Consider the following 15490-nt stretch of genomic DNA (forward strand, 5'->3'; position numbering starts at 1 on the left):
AACCTGCCGTGCGACTTTAACAACACATCAGCGTATAGTGAAGAGAAGAGAGAAACTCACTTTCTACAGATGTGAAACAACAAAGACTCACATCAGACTTTAATATTTAAAAACTCTCTGAGACAAACAGTCTGACTGCAGCGCTGCTTCCTGTTCAGCCAAGAAACGAGTCTGTGGTTCAGCCAACAGGAGCACTGAGCTGTACTTTAACATATCTGAGTGATCTGAGGGTAAAACTCTGCAGTGCCGCTGTATTAACCTGTGTGTTAAATTAAAAGTATCCTAAACACACACTAATGAACTGTATTAGTACTCTGTCAGTAAAACTTTGTGCAGTAGACAACAGGTTGTAAAAACACAGTACCAACGCAGTATTACTGTTTGCCAGGTGAATACACTGGATGAGGGCGTTGTAAAGCAAAGCGTTACTGTTTTGGAAATGAGACATTTTTATTTCATTTGGGTCGTATTACATAGCTCCATTTCTGACACGTTTTCTTGATTTGAAAGTGATTTTGTGTTTCAAGTTCAAGTTCAACATTTACCATCGTCTCAACTTTTGGGATTTCTTTTGGTAATCTCACTTAAAACACACAAAGAACGTTTAAAATGAACCACAAGACGTAAAACCACTTAATACACACAGAACACAAGGTAAGACATGAGATAAAAGCAATAAAATACCATAAAACTGAATAAAATAGCACAAATAAAATACCATAAACTAAAACAAATGTACCATAGGGATAAAAACAGTATTACAACAACCAGTATAATGCCATATTGCACACTCACTGAAATCTGATAAATACTCTGTAGTGTTTGGTAACTTTAGGGCCGAATTCAAAGCAATTCAAAGTGATTTCAGAATTTCAGAACACATGGTTTCCAATTTTAAAGTTGTAACCCTCAAAATCCAGTTTTCCTGATTTAGTCTCCATCTTTGGTGCCGAGGTGGCGCTCTTCTGTCTGTTCAGTCATGGCGGCTGTCGCTGCTCATGCTAACTACCCAGTTCTTCTTCTTCTTCTTCTGTTGATTCCAAACAAACCGGAAACGTAAAACAGGAAAGAGCAACCAGACACCGGCTGTTCAGAACAGACAGAGGAAAAACTTTATGAACTGGATATCGGTTGGATCACTGATCACTGAGAGAGAGAGAGAGAGCAGGACAGACTGATATTTAGAGGGAAATATGATTATTATTTTACTACAGAACATTCTTACTTCCAGAAAAACAAACCATTTTGTAATTACAAGCACCGGAGGAAGCCTCTGATATCGACTCGCCAGCCTTCGGTAAATGTCAAAGCTAAAAACAAAAACGCAGGTAACAGAGTGAAATGATGCGGACACACAGGGCTTAAATCCTGAAATGTTCCTGACTGATGGACGGGGGGCGGGGATGAATGAATATTCAACACACAGCATTATTAATCTATAAACCTAGTGCAGTAAGGATAACTGTGGAGGCCCCCAGGGGTCACCTGGTACAAAAAAAAATGATGCGGAAATCAGTGGGCACGGTTTTCTTACAGTTTACTCCTAAAGCGTGCCCACAGATCAGTAAACCATGCATCAGATTTGTAATATCTACGTTGATAACATCAAAGAGAGACTTTTAGGCCTATAGACAGTGAGCCAGAGCCATTACACACAGCTCGGCATACATACAGTGAGCTGTAATAGCCATTAGGCACCTAGACCATATGTGAACCATAACCATTGATTAATCACATCAGTAGGTCTAAAATATGAAACCCATTTACTTCCTATAAATCATGTTTGTAGAAAAAGCATGTTAATTAAATTGTATATGCAACTCTGTGGGCCGCTGTGGTGTCCCTGTTCGACGTTATCAATACATATTACAAATCCGTGTGCACGCTCTACTAATCCGCAGGCACGGTTTAGGACTCCGTGCGTATTGATTACTAACTCGAGGGCACAGTTTACTAATCCGTGCGCATGGAGCCGTGCACGGTTTACCAATCAGCGTATGGATTTCCACATCAATTATTTTTTTCTCACCAGGCGACCCCTGGGAGCTCTGTAGAGAACAGCCAAAGCAAAGCCACATTTTGATGCTGAATGAGGATTGTAAATTGTGAAAGACAGATCCCGTTCAGGTCTGTCCTTGCTGCTGGAGCGGCAGCTGTACCTGGGATCGACCTGGTGTGGAAAGAGCACTTTCTTTCTGCTGGTTGAGCTCACAGTGCAGAACAAACACCCGTTCCCTTCATTTGTCACCGAGTGTCAAACGCTTTCCCGTCTCCACCCGTTTATTCAATCCATACCTATCACCGTTTGTTTTTTACTCCTCTCTCAGTGACGCGTGTTTCTTCACCAGCTTTCATAAACTTCCTTTCCATATTCCAGCTGTGCTACACTACAGAAGCGGTGCTACATGGTGATAGAAAGTAGCTTGCTGTTCATTGGATAAAAAAAAACTTGCTCGCATTCCATTGGTAAATGTAAAATATTCCTTTGCTTCGCTGAATATGATTGGATAAAACGCATCAAAAGCAAAAACCCACGTGGAGTGAGTTTTTTTTTTAAATAGTTTGTGAATCTAAAACGTCCATATGCTGGAAAACCGGCACCTGGCCGGAGGTCTTTAAGCCCTGAGGAGAGACAGCCGGGATGAGAGAAAATGATGAAAAAGATAAAGAGAGATGAATTAGAAAGCGAGGGAGAGAGAGAGAGAAGAGAGGAGGAGGAGAGATGAGAGGGGAAGTGAAGGCTGAGTAACCAAAGTGCTTAATGCTAATCCCCTGGCCAATAAAAATTTCATATACAGAGCCGCAGAGCAAACATTATCCATATTTCAATGCCATTATATTTTGATGAGTTACTGGCATCGCTGGGATCCTAACAAGACTTCATGCATTAAGAGAAGAGAGAGAGAGAGAGAGAGAGAGAGAGAGAGATGGAGAGAGAGAGAGAGACAGAGAGAGAGACAGAGAGAGAGAGAGACAGAGAGAGAGAGAGATGGAGAGAGAGAGAGACAGAGAGAGAGAGAGAGAGAGAGAGAGAACAGTCTGACCAGATAAAACTACTGAAGGAAACTGTCTAGCCAAACCTACAGTGTGGTTAAGATTGTATGTACCAGACATTGATCGGTTGAGTGATTGATTGATTGGTATGTATTTGATAAGTTAACAAGGCAACAGTGTCCTCAGGGGTGGGGGTGGGGGGGGGTGGGGTGGGGGGGTGTTACTCTACCTTCTTCTTCAACGGCCCGGGTTCAATTTCCAATTTATGTGAATAAGTTTTCTAGGGAGGGAAGCAGTGCTGCCAACTGTTCTCCAAGGAAAGTATCTGTTGGCTGCTCAGAAAGTCACTAAAGGCCCGTTCACACTATAGAGATAACTATAAACTATAACGATACGCTGTTGCTCAAGCGTCAACTATTGTAATTACAGATTTTAACTGTAAGTAGGAGAGAAAAGACTTATCATCCAAATTGAACTCAGATTTCATTGCTAAAAATGGGATTATGGTATTTTCCTTCATAATTTGGCCAATTTGCTTTATGTTATGTTCTTCCATAATTTTGTTTATCAATGGATTGCCGCCCGCTAAAAATAAAGGGGTTTCTCCATAATGGGCATGCAGGGAGAGAAGTGCCAGCAGTACCTAACCTCCTGTGTAGCATTTTAACCACACTAACTGAGAACTGGATCAGTGGATTAATCAGCCTTGGGATGGGTTTGGGACAATATCATAATGCTGCAAGAGAAATGGACTTGTTATGTTCTGTGACAATCTGTCCCTCCAGCCAATCCCAGTTTCCTTTCATAGTACTATTTCCACAGGATGGGGAATCTAGCATTATATTGTATATATATATAGGTAGTAGAGATAGATATCAGGCACTCCCATGCCACCTTTACTCCTCGGCAACGACAGTTTCTTATGATTTATTCTAGGTTTTTTATCTTTCCATAAGAATTGAGAAAATAAGGTATTTATTTCTTTGAACCAATATTGAGGGATTGTAAGGGGAATGGAGGATATTATATAAGCTAATCTTGGAAGGATATTCATTTTTAATATTTCTACCCTTCCCCACAAAGATAAGGGTAGTGTTGACCATCTTTTCAGATCATTACTTATCATTCTCAATAAACCTAGGCCATTAGATTTGAATATCTTATTTATTGGTGTTCTAATATTAATGCCAAGGTATCTCATTCCTTTAGGTTTCCAAACAAAAGGTGTAGAGCCAAGATGTACAGAACAGGTTTGGTAATTTAGCGGCATGGCTTCACTTTTGTTCCAATTTATTTTATAACCTGAAAGTAGACTAAATGAATTAATTATGTCTAAGACCTTGGGAATGGCAGTAGGTGGTTCAGATAAAGTTAACAAAATATCATCGGCATATAAATTAATTTTAAAATTATGACCTGCCACTGAGATACCCGTTACTTCTGAATTATCATGAATCACACAAGCTAAGGGTTCAAGAGCTAAGATAAATATTAACGGTGATATAGGGCATCCCTGCCGCGTCCCCCGAAATAACTGGAAGGGAGCAGAAATGATGTCATTGCTTCTGACAGAGGAGATTGGTTCACAGTAAAGGGTGGCCTTAAAGGCCTCCCAAACTGTTTGAATAGAAGAAACAGAGTCCATATTTATAGTTATAAACTCATCAATATTCTTCTCAATAAGGGAGATAAATGTATCATCGTTTAACAAGGAATTATTGAATCTCCAATGTTTGGATTTGTTTCCATTAGCAGTTAGGCAGAAAGTTATTGACTGAGGAGCATGGTCTGAGATGACTATGTATTTCAGCATTGATTACATTTTCAATAATAGAGTTGGATGCTAGCATATAGTCAATTCTAGAGTATATGCACTTTAGAATAAAATGTATATTCCCGTGAGTGAGGGTTCATTAACCGCCATACATCAGATAATGCCAAAGAGTCTAGCAATTCTTTAAAGGCACTTGATAGTGATCTACCAGATGGGAGAGGGCGGCCCGAGTCTAGTGAGGCATCGTTTAGGTTGAAATCACCGCCCAAAAGAATAGGGGTATCAGCATACTTTGCCAAGACAGTGCCAAGGGGACACAAAAAAGTTGCTTGGGCGGAATTTGGTGCATAAATATTGACCAGTGTACATTTTTCACCCTGCAGTGCACCAAATAACACTAAATAACGACCTTCCTTGTCATCAAGTCAGTTAAATTGAAAGAAATGTTCTTGGATATCAATATGCTAACGCCTCTAGCACCTCCAGAACCTGGAGAGGAGAACACTTGGCCGACCCATCTTTGCTTTAATTTCAATGACTCTTCCATGTTCAAGTGGGTCTCCTGTAACACAGCTATGTCACTATCAAGGGACTTTAGGTGTGCCAAAATTTTTTATCTTTTAACAATGTTCTTACGGAAGCCGAGAACGGCCGTGCTTGCAAATTTTTTTTTTTATGCTGTTATCTCGAGATCACGTGTTAATTATCTCGTTATCTCGAGAAAACGAGCTTTGTTATCTCGAGATAACGAGATAATCAACCCGTTATCATGAGAAAACAAAATGCCGTTTCCTCTTATTACTTCTAATGTTTATCAGAGATCAGGAGTGCCATGCCAGCATGCATAGGTTGCGTCTTGACAACTGTAGCAACTGATTTAAGCTGAAAATGTCAGATCAAGGAGAACCATTATTGATCAACGCATCAGACTGTACTTCAATCAAGGTCTAACATAGGCAGAAATTGCTTTGTGTCTTTCTGTTAGAGATAACATTCAGATCAGTCCTCGTCATTTAAGGAGAAGACTAGCGGTTATGAATCCTCCCCGACAGTCATGACAGTGATCTTGAAGGCTGAAATCAGGTGTGATCAAATGAACCAGACACTCATTTTCGAGTTCTCCATAATTATCCCATGATCTTGAGAAAACAAAAGTTGTTTTCTTGATCTCGATCTCGAGAAATCGGCCTTTTGTTTTCTCGAGATAACGAGATAAATTAACCCGTTATCTCGAGAAAACGAGCTTTGTTATCTCGAGATAACAAAATAATTAACTTGTGATCTCGAGATAATGGCATTAAAAAAATAATTGCATCTCGGCTTCCGTATAATACCATTTACATTCCATGAAATTGTTTTAATAGCCTTAATCACCATTTATTCAGAAAAAACAACATTAGAAACAAAAACAAAAAAAAACCTGCATCCATGATTGGAGAAATGGGGAAGAAAGCCCATTGTGTGTGTGTGTGTGTGTGTGTGTGTGTGTGTGTGTGTGTGTGTGTGTGTGTGTGATTCCAACATGTGCTGATAAATAAGTAATAGTAACACTGTAATGGGGGAGAGGGGAAGGGGGGAAGGGGAAAGTGAACAACAGAGAAGACAGCAGACAAGACAAGCATTATGCCAGATGGCATAAACATAACATGAAAACAATCCTGAGATGGAGTTTGCATATGGTAATTTGCATATCGATATATAACCTACAGTCCCCGCTCTCAGCAGGGGGAGGAGCTACACTGTGATCATCAGATCTCTCTGAATTAGACAAGAAAGTAGATTTATCACCAAATGCTTTGGGATTCAACACATTTTACAGTAATAAATAGTCATTTTATCCATCTGGACGGTGGAGTCAGGTTACACAATACCAACTGTCAGTGTTACCATGGATACTCTCTCCATAGACTGCTGTTGACATTTTTGAGCAGATAGGAAGAAAGTCTGCTAACTATCCAGCTAATGTTAGCCAACACGAGTGCCGCTAACTAGTTAGCATACTAGCTGCTAGCCGACCCAAAGACCTTACAGTGAAAATCATGTGTGTGGGCTGCTGTTACTGTCAAGGCACAATATTTACAGCATCATAAGAGATGTTATCGCCTAATTTCTTTACAAAAGTTACAATCATCAAGTCAAATGACCTGCAGGAAGCCATTTTCACTGAGTTGGGAACTGCTGAGCCATACTGCTGCTACACCTTCTCTGATGATATATTTGATAATCTAATACTTCTATGGGTGTTTGGTTGTAGTCCGAACATCATTTCAAACAGAGGCGGAGGGGGAGACAAACCGCTGTGTGACTGTGTGTCAGAGTTCAGGCTCATTTCATAAAATCTTTTGCGACATGGAGTGTGACGAACAAACCGGCCGAACACCGATCCACCGATCAGGATGACACAATAACCCACAATGCACACAGTCATGTGTCGTCCTGAACCGGACGCCCAGCTGTGCTGAAAGAGACTCAGATCTGCTGCTGTGCTTCGCCCTGAGCGAGTTTCTCCTGATGAAAAGAAAAAGAAAAGAAAGAAAAGGAAAGGAAAGGAAAGCCTCTTTGATGTGTGAACATCTCACAGCCGCTAATGAGGAGACTGATTTGGTTTTAATTGGAGCGCCCCCCTTCCTTCATCAAACCATCAGAGGTCGTGTTTGCTGAAATCAGTCGGCTGTGTCTCTCGAGCGGACGGTCAATTAGCACAGAAATTAGCTGTTTATTCATTTATTTGCTTATTTATTCTGTGGTTTTTTTTCCCCCCGAGGGGCAGAGGGCATTTTGCTGGAGAAAATCATCTGTTTTGGTCTTAATATAGATCCAACAGGAGAGACAAAAGGAATCTCTCTCTCTCATTACAGAAAACATGCTGCTGCTCTGTCTGGGCTGTTTGGTGAGTCATTCTGACATTCAGGCGCTCGCTCAAAATATATCTGGTTTTTCTTTCCCTCGCCAAAACTCAGATCGTCACGAATGTCACTTCCTCTCGTAACATGCCGACAGTAAACACCTCGTCTCTGCTGGCGACGAGAGACGAGGCGGCAGCATCCTAAACAACACGGGTAGTGATGAGTATGAGCATCGGTGTTTTGGATGAAGTAATATCTTCTGCTCTATTTCAGAACTCGAGGGTGTAAATGCATTTACAGAAGAGCAAATAACTGCACTGAAGGATTTCTGTTGGAGAAGATGATGTCGTCACTCTTTTTCCTGCCAGATTCGTCTCTCTGTTGGGAATCCAACACAAAGAAAAACTAAAATCCAAAGCAAATACACACTACAGAGTGCAAAAGCAAAAACGCACTTCAAATTGAGACACAACGCCATTTAAAAAAAAAGCAAATGCCACAGAAAAGAGCTGCATATCCCATCGCTCCAGACCTCCAGAATCATATTTGTTTTTGAATTTGCATTATCTCTGAAGTTGCAGCGTGTTTCTCTTCATGTAATTGCTTTGGGCCGTTGTCGTGCGTTTGTCCCTGTCAGGCCACCGTACCGAGTCTTGGCTGCTGGAAGATAAACGGCAGAACATGCGCTCATCTTTCACCAAGAAAATCTGATTGCGATCACTGTGGATGAAGTTCAGGTCACATATAAGCTTTGTAACATCGTTCACCAGCTAACCGGCTACGTTTACTAGTGAGTGGTTTCCATGACAACAGCCGATAAACGCTTGCACACGCCGCACTATAGATAAGAGTGGCATGACGTTTCAAACAGGCCACGCCCACAAAGTGCAGTACACGCGCTATCTCTATGGGCAAGACAAAAAATCTACATTTTCTGTGTTTGCTTTTTCAGTGTTCTGATAATTTATGTGAAATGTATACGGTGTAAATAATTTGTCGTTACCTTTTCACAGTTATAACTGCATTGTCATTAAAATGTTTTTTTTTCTGGAAGTCACAAAATGCTAACAAGCTAGCAAACTTCCATGCAAACTTACATTCAAGAGAGGAGTCGTGTTGCATTTTGAGACTTCAAGAAAAAACATTTTATGATCCTGCTGCTGTTTGACAACCGTGAAAAAGTAACAACAAGTTATTTACACCAAATACATTTCACATAAATTAGTAGAACACAGAAAAAACAACCACAGAAAATGTCGATTTCCTGTTTTGCTCATAGAAACTGAACACTTGTCATCGCCGTTCTTATCCATCTCTACAATGTGACTCGGCGTCTGGCTTGCACAGCTACCAATATTCTCCAATTACAAAAAGTGGAGCCTAAAATTACCATAAAGAAGAGTAACTGTGCGGCCGACTGAAAGGTGTTTTTAGTGTGCAATTTTCTCTAAGACTTCTTTATGACTTCTTTAGGTAATAAAGAAGTCATTAAAACTGCAGCGCCCTGCAGATGAAGCACCAGCATGATTAGGTATGGATGAAGCTGCGGCACCTTTGGCAAAAACAACTTTAATTCCTCGCTTCCTTGCCGGAGGTAGGGGATGGGAGCTCAGAGGTTTTCTGTGGATTCAGAGTCTGTTTAGTTTCAGAATGAGTTTGAGCTCGTTTTCTTATCCGGGCCTCAGATGCAGAGCGAAACCAACAGAGGATTCTGTCAGTTTTTGCCTTCATCGTCTGTTGTGTCAGTAATGAACCCCAGCTGCCGCAACTTCACTAAACGGTTTTGTTCCAGATGGGTCTCAAATATATAAATGTACTCTCGCTAAATGGTTAGTGGAATGAAAATAAAACCCACCAAGGAATACTGTGAAGCAGGACGGGCTCATCTGTGTTTTTATATCTGATGAATTTTGGCAAACAAGTTATTCTCAGGATGGATAGTAAGTTAGCACTGTGGAATAAAAGGCTTCTGTTATCAAATGACAAATGTGTCTGTCAAAATACATCCAGCAACTCATCAGATTGATTCTCCTGGTTTCTATCTAATATGTGACATCTACCATTTACTGGAGGCTTAGACATTTGTAGTATCTGCGGCTCCAGTGGGAATCAAACCCCCCGGACGATGCCGGAGACTAGAGTTCAATTCCCAGCTTGTATGAAGGAAATTTCTACTGTGAGTCAAATTTAAATTTTTAGCTAAATTTTTTCTTATTTAACCGACCAAAGCCTTTCACTGACCTGAACCAAGTTGTTTTAGGTCCTAAACTGAACCGTTAGCCAATCTGCAGCTGAAAATGTCCAGTTCATGTTTTTGGCACAGAATCCAGTTTGTGGTGGAGGAACGTCATTTCCACATCATTTTCTACAGCACGCAAATCTGTGTTTCAGAGTTTGTGCTCATTTCGTGACTTTTTATGAGATCATGCGTGTGATGCTAATGTTCTAGGCTAACTAGCTAGCTGTTGCGTGGGAAACAGGTCACTGGTTTTTCTGCGCTGGGCAGCTGGAACACCAAGTTTGGAATTACAAGCTAACAGCTGGAAATGTCCAACTACAGACTCTGAAGTGAACGCAGCATTAAGCCAAACGGAGCGATTCCTCAGTCCAACGGTCTGAATAAAAAACACAGAGCTCTTTAGTTTCCCTGATCGCTCGTCTGCAGCGAACATCACCGTCTCTCCATTATTTACATTCCTCTGGTTTCCCTCTGCTCCGTCAGTTACCGAGGAGCGTTCGGCTCTGCAGGACCGCGGAGGAAGACGGAGCGTCGGTAATGTTGCACATCACACAGCAAAGAGACACCAGGGCTCAACAACAGACTGTAAACAAGGAGATTCTTTAACCTATTAAACCATTATTTATCCAGGGAAGGACAGCTGAGCGGCAGGAGCGATGCTGCCGGCTCCAGGCCAACACACATCCCCAGAATCTCTGCCAAGTTCAGCATCTTCTTCAAGGGAGCTGTACATCAGATCAGATACTGTTCAGCACAAAACTAATATCCATATTTCTCCAGGCACTGCCAAGGTAAACCTGCTAGACACACATTTTAGTGACAAACAGAAAGCTGAAGTAGATTAGATGATTTAAAAAGGAGCAGAGTCATCATTTCTCCTGCGACAAGTGCTCTTTCAGAAGTAATCAGCTTTTTTTATTGCTACAGCATGACATTTTCCATACTGTCACTAAGGCTGGGAGTCGACTCCAGAAAGAATCGATTCTTCGATTCGAGGCATTTGGGAATCGAGAACCGACTCCAAAGCTGTGGAGTCGATTGTGGAGTTTTAGAGAAAGATGAAAACAAAACGTCGCCAATTAATATTGCCCTGTTTATTTACAAGATCTGCTCTCACCCCCTATGTTTTAGTTTTGGGAATCAAGAATCAAGAACAATTTTGTCTGGATTCGACTCCATCAATTCCCAATACTTAGAATCAGAATCAGAGTTGATTCCAAAAAAACAACCTTTTTCCACTGTCTGGGAAATTTTCTTTAAGATATTAAATTGATACTGGACTCTTGATTTGTTCTGACTTGACTTGCTGTTCTACATTTAGACTTGAGACTTGACTTGACTTGGGTTCTGGTGACTTGGGACTTGACTCTGACTTGTACTTTGATGACTTGAAAAGGTTTCTAAAGTCTTGACTTGAGATCTTGTGTTTGTGTAAATGACTTAGATTGAAAGTGATGAGATTTGTTCCAGCAGACGACTGAATTTAAATTCTGTTTTCTGAATTTGTATGGAATGATTGAATTTATTGAAGTTGAAACTGATTATAGAAATCAAACTCATGATGCTCTTACCAAGTTTTTATCCTATTAAAACCATATTGCATTGAAAAGTCCTAGATATTTAGTTTTCTTTAAGATATTAAATTGATACTGGACTCTTGATTTGTTTTGACTTGACTTGCTGTTCTACATTTAGATTTGAGATTTGACTTGAGACTCGAGCCTCAAGACTTGAGCCTGACTTGGGACTCGAGCGAAGCGGACTCGGTCACCCCTCTGGTACCAGGACTGAACAACAGTGTTTTCTCAGCCTGTCTGCTCCTCACCTCCAGCCACTGTCCGTGGGACTGCATCTTGAGGACGATGCAGGGGTCGGGCTTGGACAGGGCGTCCCGGTCTGAGATTCCTTTACAGGTCAGACGCAGCTCCACCTTGGTCAGGCAGGGGCTGCTGAACAGACCCAGAGAGTTGGCTGCCGACTCGTAGATGTCACTCATGGTGAAGGCGGGACAGGAGGTCTGAAATAAAAAACACAGATGCTTTTTAGGATGAAGGAGTGTGTTTTTGTTGTTTTGTGTCATGTGTTAACCCCTCGCACCCCGAGTTTCCCCTTAAATTTCCTCTTAAAAATAAAAAAAAAACATTTTCTCCATACTGTACTTCAGTGTCTCCTCCATGTTGTGTATCTGCTGTTCCAACGCTTCACTGAAGCTCCAGCTGCTGATACTGAGAGAAATATTCAAATGGATGGTATGGAACAAATCTCGACATCTTGTGCTTCATCTTCTCCACATTTCCCTCTAACTCAGCCTGACATGTTTGGTGTCTTTGGAAACCTTGGGATCTGGACTAGAATTTAAAATAAAGTTCTGTGGGTTTGAAAAAAGCATGAGTTTGTAACGATGGAGCCACCAGCAGGACCGGCAGGGTGGAGGATTATTGTTGTAGGGTTTGACTTCCTTCCAGTGGCACAGTGGAAATAAAATAAATGTTTTAAAGGAAATCCCTCGTGAGATCTCATCAGTCTGGGATGTTCAACACATTCCAGCAGTTATTTAGTGATGAAGTGTTACAATTTACTGTTTTCATGAACCCGCTTTCCCTCAACCTGCCTCTACTTCTACTACTGTTAGTGATTTACTATGTTTCCCAGAATGCCTTTCAACACCCCTCAGAGAAGAGGCATCAACTCATTGCTCTGTCAAAGTTTGGGCCTATAGGGGCTTATAAATATATCTAGCTAGCCAACTAGTTCCTGATCATTGGAACGTGTCCATGATCGAAGCCACGCCTCCTTCCTCAACCCCAGCCTGTCTCTCTGCTGCAATGCATTCTGGTCTCTCTCCTGCTCCTGTGGTGGAGAAACTGGTCTCTCTCCTCTTCTACGATGGATTTCCCCGTGTATGATTGTTGAACGTCTCTTGGTGCAAAATAGCGGCTCTTTTTTTTCTTTTTTTTTTCTTTTGCACAGACACACACACACACACACACTCCTCAGATGGTCAGTCATTATGCACAACATCACATTCTGGATCATAGTGGGAGACATTATATTGAAATACAGTGTCTATAATGTCTATAATGTCTATAAGAAGATTAAATAGCATCATTATTGTCATGGAAATAAAAGACTATACACTCACTGTCTTTCTCTCCATCTCACACACACACACATAGAAAGACACACACACCGCCAATTCCACCATCGTCATTATTGTCATGGAAATATACAAGAATCCTCACACACACACACACACACTTACCAGCACCATCATAACCATCATAATTTTCTTGGAAATATGAAAACATGCAAAAGATGCTTTCCTTCTTTCTTTCTTTCTCTCTCTCTCTCTAACTCACACACTCACTTACACACACACACACACCACTCCCATCATAAAGAACATCAGATCCAAAGTCCACACCAGCAAATTCTCAACTTCTCTATATTAAATTATGCTTAATAGAATATAAAAGGACCGGAAACTGACGTATTTGTCTCTAAAAGCCACCAGCCACTTTCTCTCTCTCTCTCTCTCTCTCTCTCTCACACACACACACACACACATACACACACATTTTATCCACCAACTGGATGTTTAGGACAGAATGGTGGTTTCCCCCCTGATGACACATCAGCATCTATCTCATCTTCCTCTCATTCGCTCACATCAAACTGAGCCTGCAGCCGCCGATAAGACTCCCATCATGCCCCGCTGATAAGACCCGCCCTCCCAGGAAGTAATTTCTGTCCAGGACGGCGCCGACGCAGGCAGGAAGCGATCGTATCTCCCCGAACCACCGATCACTTCATCAATTATCCCCCCGTTATCCCATCAAGGGCCGGGCCTGCGCTCCCGGTCGTCTGATTAATTCCGGTCAGAGGCATGCTGGGTATCTGATCCTGTGAAGTGGCGCTAATGTGACTCCTGAGGAGGAAGCAGCAGATATCGCCGAGTAAAAATATCCTGAACGACGGCGTCTTGGGTTACAGGAAGGAAGGAAGGAGGGAGGAGGAGGAGGAGGAGGAGGGGTCAGTTAGGGTCGAGGATGTTTTGTAGAATGGATCGCAGGTTTGTTCGCTAGAAGAAGATCGGGTTTAACTGTCCGCTGTGCACAAGGTCACGGGACACGCCAGGCTGCATTTTGCTTTAAAGGATAACGCCGGTGTTTTTAAATACATTTCTTACCATCAACAAATCCTATGAAAATAACAAAATCAACAATGCGTTTGCTCTCCTCCCGTTACTTTCTGACTTCCCACGTTCCCTTTTCAGCCGTCAACCCGGAAGTCATTGGCTCCAATTGTAAGTTAAAACCTTTAAATACAGCTCACAAAGACATAGTTTACATTTTAAAAATCGCTAACTGTTACCATGAAAAGTCAGACTGTTGTAGTTATTACCAAATCAAATTCAAATGGGAACAAATCCGTCATTACGCTGGGGACTATTTTCTGTGCTGCGGAACTACTTTCCTCCCTTCCTTCCTACTTTCCTGGAAATATGCTGCCAGAGCAGCAGCATAATAATAATAATAATAATAACTTTATTTGTATAGCACTTTTCTAAAAACAATGTTTACAAAGTGCTTTACATACAATAAAACCCAAAAGAAGCCATAATAGAAAATAGGAATAAAAGGTAATATATGAGGTAAACAGGTACAACTAAAAACACACAAACAAACAGAGATACAATTAAAAACAGATGGAACTTTAAATAAAAGTGTGTGCCAAAACACAAGAAAGTAATAAAATGGAGATACAGGTACAAGTAGGCTACACTACCGTTCAAGAGTCCAGAACCACCAAGAAATCTCCAAGCCCCCGAAAGAGACCGATACCCCGATCCACCAGGGCACCAAACCCATCAGGAATACAGCCGAGACACCGACAGCGCCACAAACCACAACCTCCACTCCCCAAACCCCCCGCCCATCAAAGAATCCCCCATGCGCCGCAGCGACAGCCCCGCAGACCCCAGGCCCTCCAGCCGCCAGGCCCCCAAGACACTCGGCGAAGCCCCACCCCACGCCCCCCTGCAGCACCTGCCACCGGTGCAAACGGCCCACAGAAAATCCCCCACGGACCCCACGATCAAGCCGCCCCCCACAAAAGCCCAACAGGACCCAGACCGGGCGACCGCACTGGCCAGCCCACCAGAGACAGCACCCGTCTCCACAAACCCGCCGGCCGCCCGCCGCCCCGAGAGACAGAAAGCCACCCCAAGCGCGACACCGCCAAGAAACCGAAGACCGCCACACAAAGGCGCACACCCCAGCCTCCCGGCAACCCCACGCACGGAAACAGCCCCCATCCCCCAAAACAACAACCAACCGCCGAGTCAGGAGAGACGAGCACCGCCTCCGACAGACCGACCAGCAAAACCGCCCGATCCAAACCCCATCGAGCCCCCGCGGGAAACGGCCCGAACGCAAGGCCCGCGAGAAACGCCCCACAAGCCAATCGCACCCAATGTCAAGCGCCGCAGGAAGCGCGCGGCGAAACCCCAACCACCCGACCGCCAGAACGCCCGAGGCCAGCAAAGATGTCACCGCCGCAAACGGAGGACTCCCGACGAACAGAAAGTCCGAAGAACAGGACAGCCACCCGAAGACAGAGGCAGCCGTCCGCGAC

General features: G+C 42.7%; 1 protein-coding gene across 1 annotated transcript in view; it reads right to left on the reverse strand.

Moving 5' to 3' along the window:
* cpne4a (copine IVa) overlaps window positions 1-11849 on the reverse strand; it is an 87871-nt gene extending 76022 nt beyond the window's left edge. The window contains exon 1 of the mRNA XM_078287048.1: window positions 11679-11849. Coding sequence (XP_078143174.1) covers window positions 11679-11849 — 171 coding nt within the window. The remainder of the gene's footprint in view (window positions 1-11678) is intronic.
* Between the last annotated feature and the right edge of the window lie 3641 nt (window positions 11850-15490).

This window comes from Centroberyx gerrardi, chromosome 12 (assembly GCF_048128805.1).
Source record: "Centroberyx gerrardi isolate f3 chromosome 12, fCenGer3.hap1.cur.20231027, whole genome shotgun sequence".
Classification (NCBI taxonomy): Eukaryota; Metazoa; Chordata; class Actinopteri; order Beryciformes; family Berycidae; genus Centroberyx; species Centroberyx gerrardi.